We start from the raw sequence: 15,455 nt of genomic DNA, 5'->3' as shown, positions 1-15,455 counted from the left end.
ATAAAAAATAATATTACAGCTAGTGCCCTCAACATAAAAACTATATACAGAAAAAATATGTTGATTAGAATAATTACATATAATCCTCTTATCTGGAATCATGTGTGAACAAACAATGCAATCCAATATATGTTTGCTCAGATGTAAGCCCTATTGAATTAGTAGGATTTACTCCCTCTCAAGCATACAGAATTGTAGCCTTAGACAGTGTAGTAAGAGGAATGGTTTTGTATAAAACACTGGTTTTGAGTCTGAAGAAAACAATTGTCATTAATAATGAAATCCAGTGGTCGGAGTTGATTCTCTGACTGTGTGTAGTTGTTTTATCTTTGTTTTAAATAAAATTTTATATTTAAAGAAAGAAAGAATCTTAGAAGACATATTATGTTAGTGTCCATCACAATAGCTTGTGGTAGTTAATAAAAACAACAACAATAAGATAATGTAGCGACTTACACAAAAACAGGGATAATACCAAACAGAACTAGCTAGAAATCACAAGAGCAAGTAGGGATGCTTGGCACATGAATAGAAATGAACATGCTTGAGTAGGATTTTTAAATAAAGAGTTAATGAACCCAAAATTTCAGCAGCATATATGTTTAGGTCTGGATTTTTAGCAGGGCAGTGTGTTGAATGTAATAGCCTTTCAAATGCTCTTATTTATTTTACATGCAATATTCTTCCATTAATTCCTACAATGCCACAATGCAACATATAGCAAATATTGACTGTTTTCAAGATTTATGGAAGGCTGTCAATGCATCATTCCCGAAGACAAACTACAAATGATAAATATTGCAAAGTACTTACAATAGATCTGATGAGGTTCTCTTTGGCCAATTTCAGGGAGGACTTATAGCAATTTGCCAAGTCTTCCTTATGGCTATCACTAATATGTCCTCTTGCTATAGGGCCCACAGTATGAATGACATCTGCAAGAATAATTAAAAAATCAAGTTAATGTTATCAGATCTTCAATAGGATCATACAAAATGTTAAAAGATGAGCTTCTAAATCTATAGGGCTAAGGCAGAAGACACTGATACAGCACAGAAAACAAATAAATGATAGCTATAAAGGCAACATTTAACTCAGGACATTGAAGGTAAAACAGAACTCAGGAACAATGCAAGAATGAGGCTGTCTTTTTTATGTCCCCAAATTAGCAGACAGTACTTACTGAAACATTTAAGCTATGACATAATAATCAACTTTCTCTTTCATTATTTTGCTCACTTATCTGGACCTTCCTTGTACTGACTGGCTTTTACATGTGCAAATCCTGATATTCTTCTCTGCTTCCCTAACTTTCCTGTGCCCAGTTCATATGGTATTGTGGTGGCATGGCTGACACCTGTAAAATGCTTTCCCCCTCCGCTGCCAGAACATAGCTCCACATTACCTTGGTAAAGTTCATACTGTTAGATACGTGTGATTTGCCCTAATCACATTGGGGCTTCCCTATCTCCCATCAGAACATGCATGCCAGAGGTGAAATTGGTAATTAAGATTTCACACAATGCAGTTTATCATGTGCTATCAGCAAACCAATGTGGAACCAGTCTAAGAGGAATGTTTTGTGCCTGTGAACAACAAGTTTATCTGTCAATGGTGGAACTGAAAAATCGCGAGAGTAACATCAAATTGAGAGGCATCCCGGAACTAGAGCAAGGAGATTTGATTGGATACTTAACACAAGAATTTTCGAAGTTCTGGGGTTTAAAGGAAGACACAGATTTTAAGATTGTCTCGGCATATAGACTGGGAAGAGTGGTAAAGAAAGATAGATCCAGAGATTGTTTGATAATTTTAAGATCAAAGGAAGAGAGGGATAAGATCCTAGGTCTTCATTTCAAAAAAGCAATTGAAATACAAGACAAAAGGGTGGAAATCTATAGAGATATCCCGAGACAGTTGTTGGATCTTAGAGCCACCTATTCAGAACTAGCAAAATTGCTGAGATACAACGCAATTCCCTACAGGTGGGAGTTTCCACAAGGATTATCCTTCACCTACAAAGAAAGGAAGGTTAAAATTAGAACACCTGAAGATAACCAAAAGTTCCTTCACGACCACGGAGAAGATCTCCAAAAAGGAGTGGATTGGCTTCCAGCTGTACCAGCACCAATATTGCCTGAAAGCGGGCCAACGCCTGCACCCTCGGGATCTGAGCAAAAGGAAGGCACCCCATCTTAAGAACGTTTAAAATAGAACAGGATGTCTCTGCAGCTACTTAGCTGGAACATAAATGGCGGGAATTCTCCGGAAAAAAGAAGGAGGATATTCCATATTTTGAAAAAAGAACAATTGGATGTAATATGCCTTCAAGAAACACATGTGACTAGGCTCCACAGGAAAGTATTAATTAATAAAAGACTTGGCCAAGAATTTATCTCATCAGACAAAGTCAAAAAAAGAGGTGTTGTAATTTATGCAAAGGAGAACCTATCACCAAAATTCTTATTTAAAGATGATCATGGAAGAATTCTCGCAATCGAAATCCAAACACAAGGGGAAAAGATTTTGATATTAGGAGTTTATGCGCCAAATGATGGAAAATCAGAATTTTATAAGAAGCTGCATGAGACAATGATGGACTATTTGGACTATTCTAATATTATCGTGATGGGAGATATGAATGGGGTGGTGTCTACAAATATGGACAAATCCCAAAATCAAAATTTAACAACAGACGGCAGACTCCCTAAAACCTTTTTTGAAATGACAGACAATATGGACTTGATTGACATTTGGAGGACTAGGAACCCCTTGGGTAAAGAAGGAACCTTCTTTTCTGAGGCCCACTTGTCATGGACACGAATCGACCAAATTTGGATATCTAGAGGGCTGGCCCCGAAAACGAGAAAAGTGGAAATCTGCCCAAAAACCTGCTCCGACCATAATGCCTTAAAAATGGAATTGAGACTTTTCCCAACTGGATCCTTCAGATGGAGAATGAATGACACCTTGCTAAGAGATCAAGAGATCGTTAAGAAGGCCCAAAAAACGCTAAAGGACTACTTTGAAATAAATTTGAACACTACGGTGGAGAAAAGAATAATCTGGGACGCAAGCAAAGCTGTAATGAGAGGGTTTCTGATACAACAGAATACAATAAAGAGAAAATTTTGGAATGGAAAAAAGGAAAAAATTCTAGAGAAAATAAGTGAAGGAGAGAAAAAGCTGAGAACTAATCCGAAGTCAAAAGAGGTGCTAAGAGAGATCAAATTCCATCAAGCACAATATTCGAAATTGATTAATCAAGAGATTGAGTGGAAAATTAAACAAATGAAGCAGAGATCGTTTGAATCAGCAAATAAATGTGGAAAGTTGTTAGCTTGGCAATTGAAAAAAAGACAAAAGCTAAACACAGTTACAAACCTGGAGATTCAAGGAAAAATAGTTCAGAAACCAGAAGAAATAAGAAAGTGCTTCCACAGATATTTCAAAGAACTTTATGCACAGGGGCCTCAGAAAGAATCGGAAATAGACCAATTCTTGAGGACAAATGGACTATCCAAAATAAGTCAAGATAAAAGATCAATTCTCAACAGTAAAATAACTCAACAGGAAATTGAAGGTGCCATCCAAAATATGCAACTTGGCAAATCTCCAGGCCCAGATGGTCTCACCTCCAAATATTATAAGACTTTGAAGGATTGTTTGATACAACCGTTGTTGGAGGTTTGCAACCAGATTATGGAGGGGAGAAGGGCACCGGAAACGTGGAAAGAAGCATTCATCACATTGATTCCCAAGTCAGAGAAGGAAAAGACTCAGCTTAAGAACTACCGTCCCATCTCACTCCTGAATGTGGATTACAAAATATTTGCAGACATTTTAGCAAGTAGACTTAAAAACGTATTAAATGAAGTAATTCACAAGGACCAAGCAGGCTTTCTCCCTGGTAGACACATGTCTGATAACACCAGGAATATTATTGATATATTGGAGCTGTTGCGAATTAGAAACACAAGGGCTGCTTTAATCTTTATTGATGCGGAGAAAGCATTTGACAACATTTCTTGGATGTTTATGAAGAAAAACTTGAAGGGGATGGGAGTGGGACGGGGGTTTGAAAATGGACTAGAAGCAATTTACTCAGAGCAAAAAGCCAAGTTGATAGTGAACAATGTGGTGTCGGATGAACTCCAAATTGAAAAAGGGACACGACAGGGGTGCCCTTTATCCCCTCTGCTATTTATTTCTGTTCTGGAGGTATTGCTGAATATGATTAGGGAGGACCAGCTGGTGCAAGGTATAGAGGTCGGAGCGAAACAATACAAACTGAAAGCCTTTGCAGATGACCTAGTTTTGACAGTACAGGAGCCAGTATCTAGCACAAAAAGAGTTTTGGAACTTATTTTGGAGTTTGGCCGGGTGGCGGGATTTAAGTTAAACAAACAAAAAACTAAGGTTTTGGTCAAAAATCTGACACCTACAGAGATAGAGGGGTATCAGAAAGAGACAGAGCTAAGTGTGGTTAAAAAAGTGAAATACCTGGGGGTATACTTGTCCACTAAAAATTTAAACCTTTTCAAAGATAATTATGAAAAATGTTGGTTGGAAATTAAAAAAGACTTGGATATCTGGTCAAGATTGAAACTTACCTTGTCAGGTCGAATCGCAGCTATAAAGATGTGTGTTTTGCCAAAAATGCTATTCTTATTTCAAACCCTTCAGGTCGTGGACAGAATGGAATGTTTTGGAAAATGGCAGAAGGATATTTCTAAGTTTGTCTGGCAGGGCAAAAAACCCCGAATAAAATTTAAAATACTAACTGACTCAAAAGAAAGAGGGGGGTTTGCCCTGCCGGACCTAAGGTTGTACTATGAAGCTGCAGCCTTCTGCTGGTTGAAGGATTGGTTCCTGTTGGAAAACACCGATGTCCTAGATCTGGAAGGGTCTGATAATGTGTATGGTTGGCATGCATACTTGTGGTATGACAAGGCGAAGGTTCATAAATTGTTTAAAAACCATATTGTCAGAAAATCAATTTTTGCCGTCTGGATGAAGTACAAGGACTTATTAGAAAGTAAGACCCCGAGGTGGTTATCACCTGTGGAAGCCAAGATTTCTAAAAAAAAGCCCAATATGGAGGCCTACTGGCCAAAATATTGGGAACTGATTGAAAGAGTTGGAGATAATTGGAAGCTCCAAAGCCAGGACAAATTAAAAGGCAAGGTGCGAGATTGGTTACATTATGCTCAAATTCAAGAGGTATTTAAAATGGACAAAAAAGTGGGTTTCCAGTTGGAGAAATCGAAACTGGAGACGGAGTTACTAGAACCAAAGACTAAGGTACTTTCGAGGATGTATGACTTGCTGCTTAAATGGAACACACAGGATGAGACAGTTAAATCTGCTATGATAAAATGGGCACAGGATGTAGGACACAACATTATGTCTGAGGACTGGGAAAGGTTATGGAACACCGGTATGAAATTCACGGCATGCAGTGCCTTGAAAGAGAACATTATGAAAATGGTATACCGGTGGTACATGACCCCAGTCAAGTTGGCTAAAATATATCATCTTTCTGATAATAAGTGTTGGAAATGTAAGGAGGCAGAAGGGACATTCTTTCACCTCTGGTGGACCTGTCCGAAAGTAAAGGCCTTTTGGGAAATGATACATAATGAGCTGAAAAAGGTATTCAGATATACCTTTTCTAAGAAACCAGAGGCCTTTCTTCTGGGCATGGTGGACCGGAAGGTGCCAAAGAAAGACAGAACCTTGTTTATGTATGCAACCATAGCAGCTAGGATTCTTATCGCAAAGTTCTGGAAGACACCAGATTTACCCACACTGGAGGACTGGCAGACGCAGCTGATGGACTACATGGAACTGGCAGAAATGACTGGCAGAATTCGAGATCTGAGCGAAGAAACAATGGAGGAGGACTGGAAAAAATTTAAGGACTATTTGCAAAAACATTATAAGTTGTTTGAGTGTTAAGATTGCGCACGATTAAGAAACGTTATGCTTCTGCAATTTATTTTAAGTAAATGATAAAGTAAGTATTGATGGAAAAAAATGAGACAAACTAGAAACAAAATATTATGTTTATTAAGAGTGTTAAAACTAAATTACAAATTTCTGAAATTGGTAACATAATAAATACAAAGGCATAATTAAGTTGGGAAATAAGATAATAAATTGCTGAACTGGTTGGAATGATGAATGCAATGTTGAGAGGATGTGAGGAGGTCCAAAAAGATGTCGAAAAAAATTCTACAATGACTTTTTCTTTTTTTTCTGTTTTTCTTTATATATATATAGAAAATGTTTCTTGTATGTTGCTGTTCAAACAAACTTGTTCACCTATGGAAAGAAACGCAATAAAAAAATTTTTTTTAAAAAAAAAAAAATAAGAGGAATGTTTTGTGCCTGCCATGGTGCCAGAGGAATATTTCTATTGGGTCTGACTCTGGTGACATAGAACATACCTACAAAAGCACACAGCCTCTCTCATCTTTCCAGCCACAGCCTCTCTCATCTTCAATTCCATTATCATTAACTATATTTTCAGTGGGTACTTCCTCTCCCTCTCTTATTCTACAAGTGTGTACCAGCAGTCATAATTATGGATGATTTTTCACTATTCTCAACCTTAAAAAAATACCCAACAACTTTCAATTTTTACAACATGGCTACCACGGAAACTTACCGCCTAGCATTATATAGTATTCCCAGGCTCTCCCAAGCCTGCCAGACTGAAACCACGTTTAAATTCTTCAATTTTCTTTGTAGATCAACAAATGTTAAGATTCAATTGACTGCCAATGGGCAACTCCCACTAGGGAATTCATATCGTCAGTAAATTCTGTGTGCTTGGCACAAACCAGATTTACACAGCTAAACTTTCTAACTGCTGTAAAAATCACACTGAGAAGCACACAAAAACGAGAAATAACAATCTTTCCTTTTTAATCATAGTTATTTCCTCTAGTTACAGGAACAAAACTGCATTATTTAGTTTCATTATTACATCTACAATACTTAACAGCAAAGCCTGTTAAAATTGTTCCCAAAAACTGAAATCTGAAGTTGACACTTAACACTTGGCAGGTGACAAGAAGGATGACAACTAGTGATCAAAACAGGGACATTGGCTTTACCCTTCAGCTAGGCTAAGCATTATATTCCATGTGTATTTTATGCAGCACAATAATAAACTCAGAACAGTTGCCGGTGGAATAAACATGGAAATGCACAGGGAGAAATATCTGTTTCCACATTTCATTCTGGAAACCCTTTCATTACAGCTGTTTACAGTATTTGACCATAACAGCTTGCTCAGTGAACGGTGTAAAACCAAATTTCTATGCATGTGAAATGTTTTTTTCTTTTATGGTTACAGCCCCCCCCCCCCAATGCCTAACACAGAGAAGCTTCATTTTATTAATTCTGCTAAATGCTTGAATATACCATACAAGTAGGCTACAGCAGTAGGGTCTTCTTATCAGCATTAAGTACTCAGCACCACACCGTGCTGCAACAGACAAGCTTGACATTTTATTGGTGCACTAGACCAGCAAAAGTAATACATCATTCATAATTAACAGTGTCCAAACACTCCATTAATATGCACACATTACATGGTGGCTTCAGAGCTGCAAACAAGGCTACTAATTACTAAACATTTGCACTGATGTAACAGACTGCAGCAACGGGAAGTGTGCTGGTTCAGGTTGCTGCATTTGTCCTTGAATCGGTACAACTGTTTTATTGTTTTTCCAATCAGAATCAGGCCAGCAGCCCTTGACAGTGAGTATGCCATCAATATGGGCCATGCATTGGAGAGTGATTCCTCTAGTAATACAGCTGTTTCTAACATACATCAAGGTTCATATTCTAAGCTAAACTAAAAAAAACATTTTATTTTTTTTTAAATTTCTGATATGCCAAACACCAGAAAGAAATTTGGAGAGTGCAGGCATGTGATCATCACATAACCTTAATCTCCACTGTAATAATGAGTTTTGCAATTAGAGACAAGTGTTGAGCTGTAATGGGACAGAAAATACGCCCTTATAGACTGCCCAAAATCCAAACAGCAAGAATATCTTAAGAGCCTATAGTTTGCAGTGCGAGGGAGACTAGTGTAACCTTCAGAAAACCGAGGCCATACAACCACATATCAAAAGAACAGAAGGAAATTAGCAAGTTGGGACAGAGCTGAGATACATACACTGAACAATAGGCTAGGGTCACATTTGTTGCGTGTCGAGGTCCCCCAAACCACCCCTAAATAATTCACAATTCACACATATTTTTTGCATAATTTTGGCCACAACTTTATTAAAATACATAAATGTGAGTGGTTGCTTAGGCATTGGTTCAGACTATCTGTCCCCCACCCCTGGACAGAACTGACTTCCGGATTCCAGCAAAAGCCAGTAAGGGGAAATAATATGGGGAGAGCATGGAGCCAGGCACCAGACCCTCATCACCACCACCCCACATGCTCCCGGGGGCTTGCACGACCCTAAGCCCCATTCAGGGGTACGGACGAAAGCATGGCGAGCCCCTGGATTCCTTTAACGGAATTCCCTTTCTGCAGCAGCATTGGAGGGGCAGGCACTGCCAATCCTTACCCCTCCACAAACCAATTTTTTAACCAATGCCTAACCGCAACATTACAAGTTGTGACGATTTGCCATGCAATAGGCAAAAACCAAATGGCACTAGCCAATCAGCCAAATGGACAAAATTCCTACCAGGCCCCTGCGCCAAAAGCAGGCGACCCCATGACAGGCATAGCAAGGTCAACCAAAAGCCCTAAATTAGGGAGGGTGGGAGGGTGTTCCGATGCACGCAGGAAAAGAGCCCAGTCAGTGCTGCGTGACTTAATTTTATAACCTTTGGTCTAACCCCCTAAATGGCAACACCAAAATTTGCCCAGCATCCCAACCGCCCAATCACTGCAGATGGTCATCCAAACTAACCTGCCCAGCAACAGAGGGGTGGCCTGTCAGACCCCACCGCAACACGTGCTCTCTATGAAGGAGAACACGCTTTTCAGAAACAGCAGTCAACTAGGATGTACTGCAAGGCAAACATGGACTAAAAAGATGTGGGGCTGTCCTTCCCCAGGCTCCCATTGAATTATAAAGGAAAAGGCTGCATCAAACATCTCTTTTAAAGCCAAATTTTAAAACCCTGAAAAGTTTAAGTACTTTCTACAGAACACTGACACAAAGTCAGAGAATTGTAAAATGCCCGCAAAGAGTTATGCAATTAGCAAGGGAAGAGAAAATGTTCTAACGTACATGTGAAACAAGCAAATTGTCGCTAAAGGTTAATAAATATAGCACTGAAAATGGAGAGGAAGGGAGAAAGAGAGCAAGTGAAAGAAGGAGAAAGGAAAACAGTTCAGGCAGCTGCATTAGTTTTACTTTCATCTAAGGCATCCAATAATGCTCTTGGCAAGTGACTAAAACACAGGTGAAAATCAGGCAATGAGAACAAATTAGGTAAAATTGCAAACACCAGTGAAGGAAGAAAAAAGAACCATGAATAGAAAATAACAAAATGCTAGATAATAGTGTCTGTATGAAAAGTGTTTTAAGAATACATTCTTTTAAAAATGGGGTAAGAGTAATATATGTGGCATAAAAGCGTTTCTCAGGGTGGTGCATGAATATGTTCATTAGAAATCATATTGGAGAGGTGAAAATATATCTTAATAATGCACAGTGTTGGCTCTGCAAGACAGTCCTTTTTTCTCAAAGTGTACCTTGCTCCCAAGTGCCCATCCAGGCAGAATTAAGGAAAACACGTCATTAATGTGTATTGTGTATTAGAAATAATATTAAGTAAATACATTTTTAATTTAATCCTTCTGCCAAAGAGCACAAGACAGCATACACGGACCACACCGTAGACAACACTTGAGTGTGACTGATCCAAGGCCACCATCTAAGTTTTGACTTTGAAGTAGAGATTTGAACCCAAGACTGCCAGATCTAAATCCAACACTCCTTCACTGCAATGGTTATTTGTGGCTACCATTGGAAAATCTAGCAGTGGGATATTATGGTCCAGAGAAATTCGATCTTTATAGCAAGGAACAAAGAAGGCAGTTGTGTATGTTTCACCATTTGCTGTGGAAGTTGTTGCCAGAGAAACAGATAAAGTAAGAACTACTGGCTCCCCTAAGTAAAGGAGTTTGTAAATTACAAAGACCTCATTGCCAGGCTAAATAGGAAAGGCAGCTACAACATAATTATTCACACACAAAAGGAACACACAGTTCCCTCTCCCCTTTAAAGTCACGGTGCAACATAAAGCAGTAAAAGTGCAGTGATCTTGATTTGGAGAGAAGAGCATAATTAATGGGAAGAACAATCCCAGCACACAGCACCGGGCTCAAACGTTCATCAAGCATGGCACCTATTTGTTGTTTGTATTCATGTCCCCTGCTGTCTGCATGCTGCCATTTGTGATAACCTGTGAGGATCACAATGCCAGCAAGGAATGTAAACAAGCGCTGAAACACTCTATACTAACGAGGGAGAAGACATCCTCAAAGCTAGGAAAAATGTATTGCCTAGCAAGCCCTATGAAATGAATAGTGAGCTGATTCTCCGCAGTATGGGTTGTTGCGGACCCACTCACAGTGGAATTAAAAAATTGGCCACAACTTTATTGAGTCCAGTTGTAGGTTGGATCTGGCTTAGGCACTGGCTGTAATTCCCTCACAGCCCCTTGGTGTAGGGCTGTCACACGACACGGTCAAGCCCAGAGCTAATGGGTCCTCTGCAAGCCACAGCTTTACATAGATGACCCTCCCAAGCCATTGAAGGAAGCTCTATGGCCCATTTACCACACCTCTTCACCTTCTGCATGATGTTAGATTAGAAGGATTCCACCCAAGGCCTTATCCCCCAATGTTGCAACTATTGCTATGGGGAAGGGAAACCTCCAGACAAGGCCAATCTGTTTGGAGGAAAAATGCTTTCTGGCTCTGAAAATAGCAACCACGATTGAACCACAGCAAAGACAATGAACACAGTGCCCTAGAAGGAAAGGTTAGCATATACTGTACATTCCAGATTGGCCAGGATTTAAATAAATATACCCACCCAATTACCCAGTAAGCAGCCATTATGTTGCCCAACAGCACCATCCACATAAAACAAAGGAATCAGCAGAATTGGAGAAACTACAAAATTGACAGAAGTATGGAGGGGAGGCACTAATGGGAAGGTTCGAAAACAGCCTGGTGAGGACTAAACACCTTCAACCATCATAGAAAGCTAGCTGATTCTTGGAAAGAGGGAATGGGAAACTGGGAGATGCAATTGTCTTGAGAAAGAGTGCAGCTGAACAGAAACAGGCTGCACTGTAACTCTATGTTGTAGGCTCCAGTTGTTCATCTTAGTTTGAAAAATGTATTTCCAGCAAATCTGAACAAATACTGAATTCATAACAGCTGAAACAGCACCCTATGGGACCAAATGCTCCAGTTCCATTGTGCCAATATTTGAAGATGCACCCAGTACTGCCCACTGTCTGCAAGCTTAGATAGAAAACAAGACAACAATATTGATGACCCTAACTTTGTCAAAGATCTGTAGTTCTGAAATTTCAAGGTTTAATAAATGTCTACTGTGAAAGAGGGGAGGTGTCCGCAAGCAAGCCGAGAAAAGAATGAAAACCATACTGCTCATGGGGATGTAACTCACCTTTACTTTTACTGACAAATTTGTTGACAACAAGGAAGAACTACCAACAACATAAATGAAGGAATAAAGAGCCATTCAGACAATCTCCTTCATGATAAGAGGAAATCACGTCTGAGAGAGAAGCAGAACGACAGAAGTTGTGAGATGTGGGCACTAGCTTTAAAGCTCAATCTCATATTCCATTGCCTGGTGGCAGTCCACAAACTAGCACAGGTTTGTTTGTTTTTAAAAAGTTATCAAAATAAGCACATATAAAATACAATTAAAATGCTGAGTGTAAACAAATAAGAATAAATATAAACGTAGAAAAATAAAACACAGATACAGAGGGAAAGGAAAAACCACAAAACACCTGAAAAGACAATGCCACTCAATTATCACATATGAGAAGAAAAAGGTGAGTCAATTCACTTCTCAATTAACCCTCTCCACATGCTTGCCTGTAGGGCAAAATGGGTCATCAAGCAATACAGAGAATCTAAGAAAGGTCAGAGGTAAAGTATTTTAAACATGTCATACAAATATAAAAAATAAGAATGACTATGAATATAATATTGCTGTATTTTCATACAAATGATAAGACGCAGGCAGCTTAGTTCTCAGTAAATCTGAACTGTTACCTTGAATGAATACCGCGGTCATTTGTTAGATACAGGTGGCAGTCATTTTAGGTGCATCCAGTTGCCGTGCAACTGCTCAATGTATGAGTCCTTTAGGACCCAGAAGGTGGTGAAACGGGGTGCAGAACAGGGGCAGGGTAAAAAAGGGGCAGAGCATGCTTATATGTGCTCCGACATGCACTGGGGTCAGGAACAGAACCCGTGCATGAAATGGCCATTGCCTGTACAAGAAAGCATTAGTTGCTTGTGGTTAGACCTCTCAGCTAAGGTCAGGCTTTGCTAGGCTGACTGAACTTTCCGTTGGCTCATATTTAGGCTACTGACCTAACAGAGTCACAGGCCCTGACTGAAATTGTTGTCTAGAAGAATGTCCCTTCCTTCTAGACTACAACAGTGATAAGCACTTGGCCGCCCAACTTTGCAAAGAGAGTGCCAACATGGCTGGCACAAAGAAGCATCGTCTGAAGGTGTTGTTTTGCAGCCACTCTATGGTACAGCTGGAATTAAAACCTATTAAAACCATGTTTATGGAAGACAATCTTACTTGGCTACGAGAGATCGGCACAGAAGAAGCAGATATCCATCTGCCTGAATATAGGAACAGCAAGGAAGAATTTGGGCACATGTGGCATAGAGGAAGTCTTTTTTCCTCTTTAAAGACTTTGGCACCCATTTGCCAAAAAAAGGGGTAACACTTCAGGAGTCATACAGAAGGCTGACTTCTAACCAATCTCAGCCAAAGTTGGTCTACAGGGTAAGGCCTCTGGGGGGTATAGACCCATCTTGCTATATTTATTTACCCAGAGACACTGGAAGAGGGGTACGGGGACAAAAAAACTGATATTAATACTCACATATGATTACATCCAAGAGAAATAAATGTGGGTCCTTTTGTTTCATTTCTTGCTTTCTGTGAAACCAAACAGCCTTAAAAACCCAACTGCAAGCAGATATAAAACTGGCTTGCAGGCCAAAATGAGTGGCTATACAGGAAAATGTTTATATCTAGTTTCATTTTGACTGCGCATAAATGAGGCACACATGGTCTCAGCCATATTGTGAGTATGACATATATTTAAAACATTCATGTCACAGCTCAGGCAACAGTAGAAATTAATGCAATTTGCAGATTTAATCAACTTTTCGAAGCAGTCCCCTGAGGGCCTGTGAAAAATGAAACTGTCTATAGTATTCTGCCTCATCAATTACATCATAAGAGTTGTTGTTGTTGTTTAAGGCAAATTAGAATTGTTGCATTTGGCTTTTTCATTATTTACACCAGTCAATAAATCTTTGGGAGCAAATTCTGAAAAATGTTTACAGAAGGTAATGATTCCTACCAAAGGGGAAGAATAGGCCGCAGACAAGGGAATGGCAGCAATGGAGGAAAAAATGACTTTTGTTTACATAAGTATAAATTGAAAAGTGTACGTCTGACACAAAATGAATGTGGAGGGCACTGATGCAATTTACAAATATTCTGTTTTTCACTTTCCCAAGTATTCAGGAAAAGTATTAGCATTAATGAATTTTCAAACAAACAGAAAAAGTACAAACAACTTTCACTCATTTGGTGCTTTTTAGAAGTGAGTGCACTGCATTAAAATGGTTAACGAACTAACACACCAAGCTGAGAATCAATTACGTGTTCCTTTCATTCACCCCATTTGTGTATTCATAGCCATAATTGGTCCATCTAGCAAACTGCATAATGAAGCTGTACCCTGTCAATCATGGCATGAATGGTATGAATTTTAAGGAAGGCGCTATTGCACTATGTTGATGTGAATAACAAAAAAAATAAAATGACAAGAGAGATTGCTAAGGGCTATGTTTATAAATATTATCAGTCAATCCATGCAATAAGGCCCACCCATATTAACTTAAAGAAAGGGTAACAGGGAGTTAAATTGAATTACCTTTTGATATTTTTACATATTAAATGTTACCATGCTGGCTATATGTAGGAACTGCTTTGGTATACAGAATGCTAATTTCCCTAATATTCTGCTTCCAAAACACTCATTGTTGCACATAAACCATGCATTTTTAGTGCACTGCAGACATTTGTTAAATTAAGTTCAGCTGCATAAACTACTCCCTGACACCCATATCTAATTTATTTTCTGGTTTTTAAAAAGAAATAAAATTGATTAATTTTCTGTTTTCCATTGCCATCAGAGTGATGATTTCTGTTTATAAGGTGAAATGACCTTGAGTTCGCAAGATTTACAGAACGGAAGTTGGGCTTTTGTGCTTTAAAATATTGCCTTAAAATTAAGATGCAATCATTTTTCTGAATAGCAAGTATCATTTAGTGATACACTGAAACATACAGTTGACTCGCTTGCCATCACTAAACTAAAAATATGTACATTTCAGCTGATACAGAGAAATTGAGTTGAATTAATGTGTGGAGCATTGCTTAATCTCAACTCTTTCACAGACAACCTGGTCTTTAAACTACATAAAAGTGTTACAAAAATACTCAAGAAACCTGAAGGATTCTAAGATATGTGCAGGACCTTAGATGCTTCTGAAGAACATAGTTCCAAGGTTCTTTTGCCTCCTTCAGTAGTGTAAATTTCTGTTATAGGAATGGGAAAGAGAAATATCCATCCACTTTATTCTTCAGTGCCTATGACTTGCCTCATATATGAATTCTACTAAATCCCCCCTTTGTTCTATAAGCCCCGGGATAGGCCTTCCAACCCCCATCAGCCACAGACAACAGGGCTAATAATCAGAGATGATGGGTGTTGTGATACAACATCTGGAGAACAGGTTCCCCAAACCCTTTGCCTTGCTATTCACCTGGGCCCATACAATACTCCCTTCCACCCCACCAAACTAGCCCAAGAGTTGCAATACAGTGCAGAAGTACTGTTTTTGGGGGACAGGAGGCGGGCAGGTGTGGAGGATTCCCTGGTACTGAATGGGGTAACTGTGCCCCTGAAGGACCAGGTGCGCAGCCTGGGAGTCATTTTGGACTCACAGCTGTCCATGGAGGCACAGGTCAAATCTGTGTCCAGGGCAGCTGTTTACCAGCTCCATCTGGTACGTAGGCTGAGACCCTATCTGCCTGCGGACTGTCTCGCCAGAGTGGTGCATGCTCTGGTTATCTCCCGCTTGGACTACT

General features: G+C 39.4%; 1 protein-coding gene across 5 annotated transcripts in view; it reads right to left on the bottom strand.

Moving 5' to 3' along the window:
* MACROD2 (mono-ADP ribosylhydrolase 2) overlaps nucleotides 1–15,455 on the bottom strand; it is a 996,145-nt gene that overhangs the window by 495,558 nt on the left and 485,132 nt on the right. For all 5 annotated transcript variants that reach the window (XM_081189152.1, XM_081189150.1, XM_081189149.1 and 2 more), the window contains exon 6: nucleotides 814–935. In XM_081189152.1, the coding sequence (XP_081045278.1) occupies nucleotides 814–935 (122 nt within the window). The remainder of the gene's footprint in view (nucleotides 1–813; nucleotides 936–15,455) is intronic.

The sequence above is a fragment of the Podarcis bocagei genome (assembly GCF_964188305.1).
Source record: "Podarcis bocagei genome assembly, chromosome: 3".
NCBI classification, from domain to species: domain Eukaryota; kingdom Metazoa; phylum Chordata; class Lepidosauria; order Squamata; family Lacertidae; genus Podarcis; species Podarcis bocagei.
This window is presented reverse-complemented; position numbering and strand designations above follow the sequence as displayed.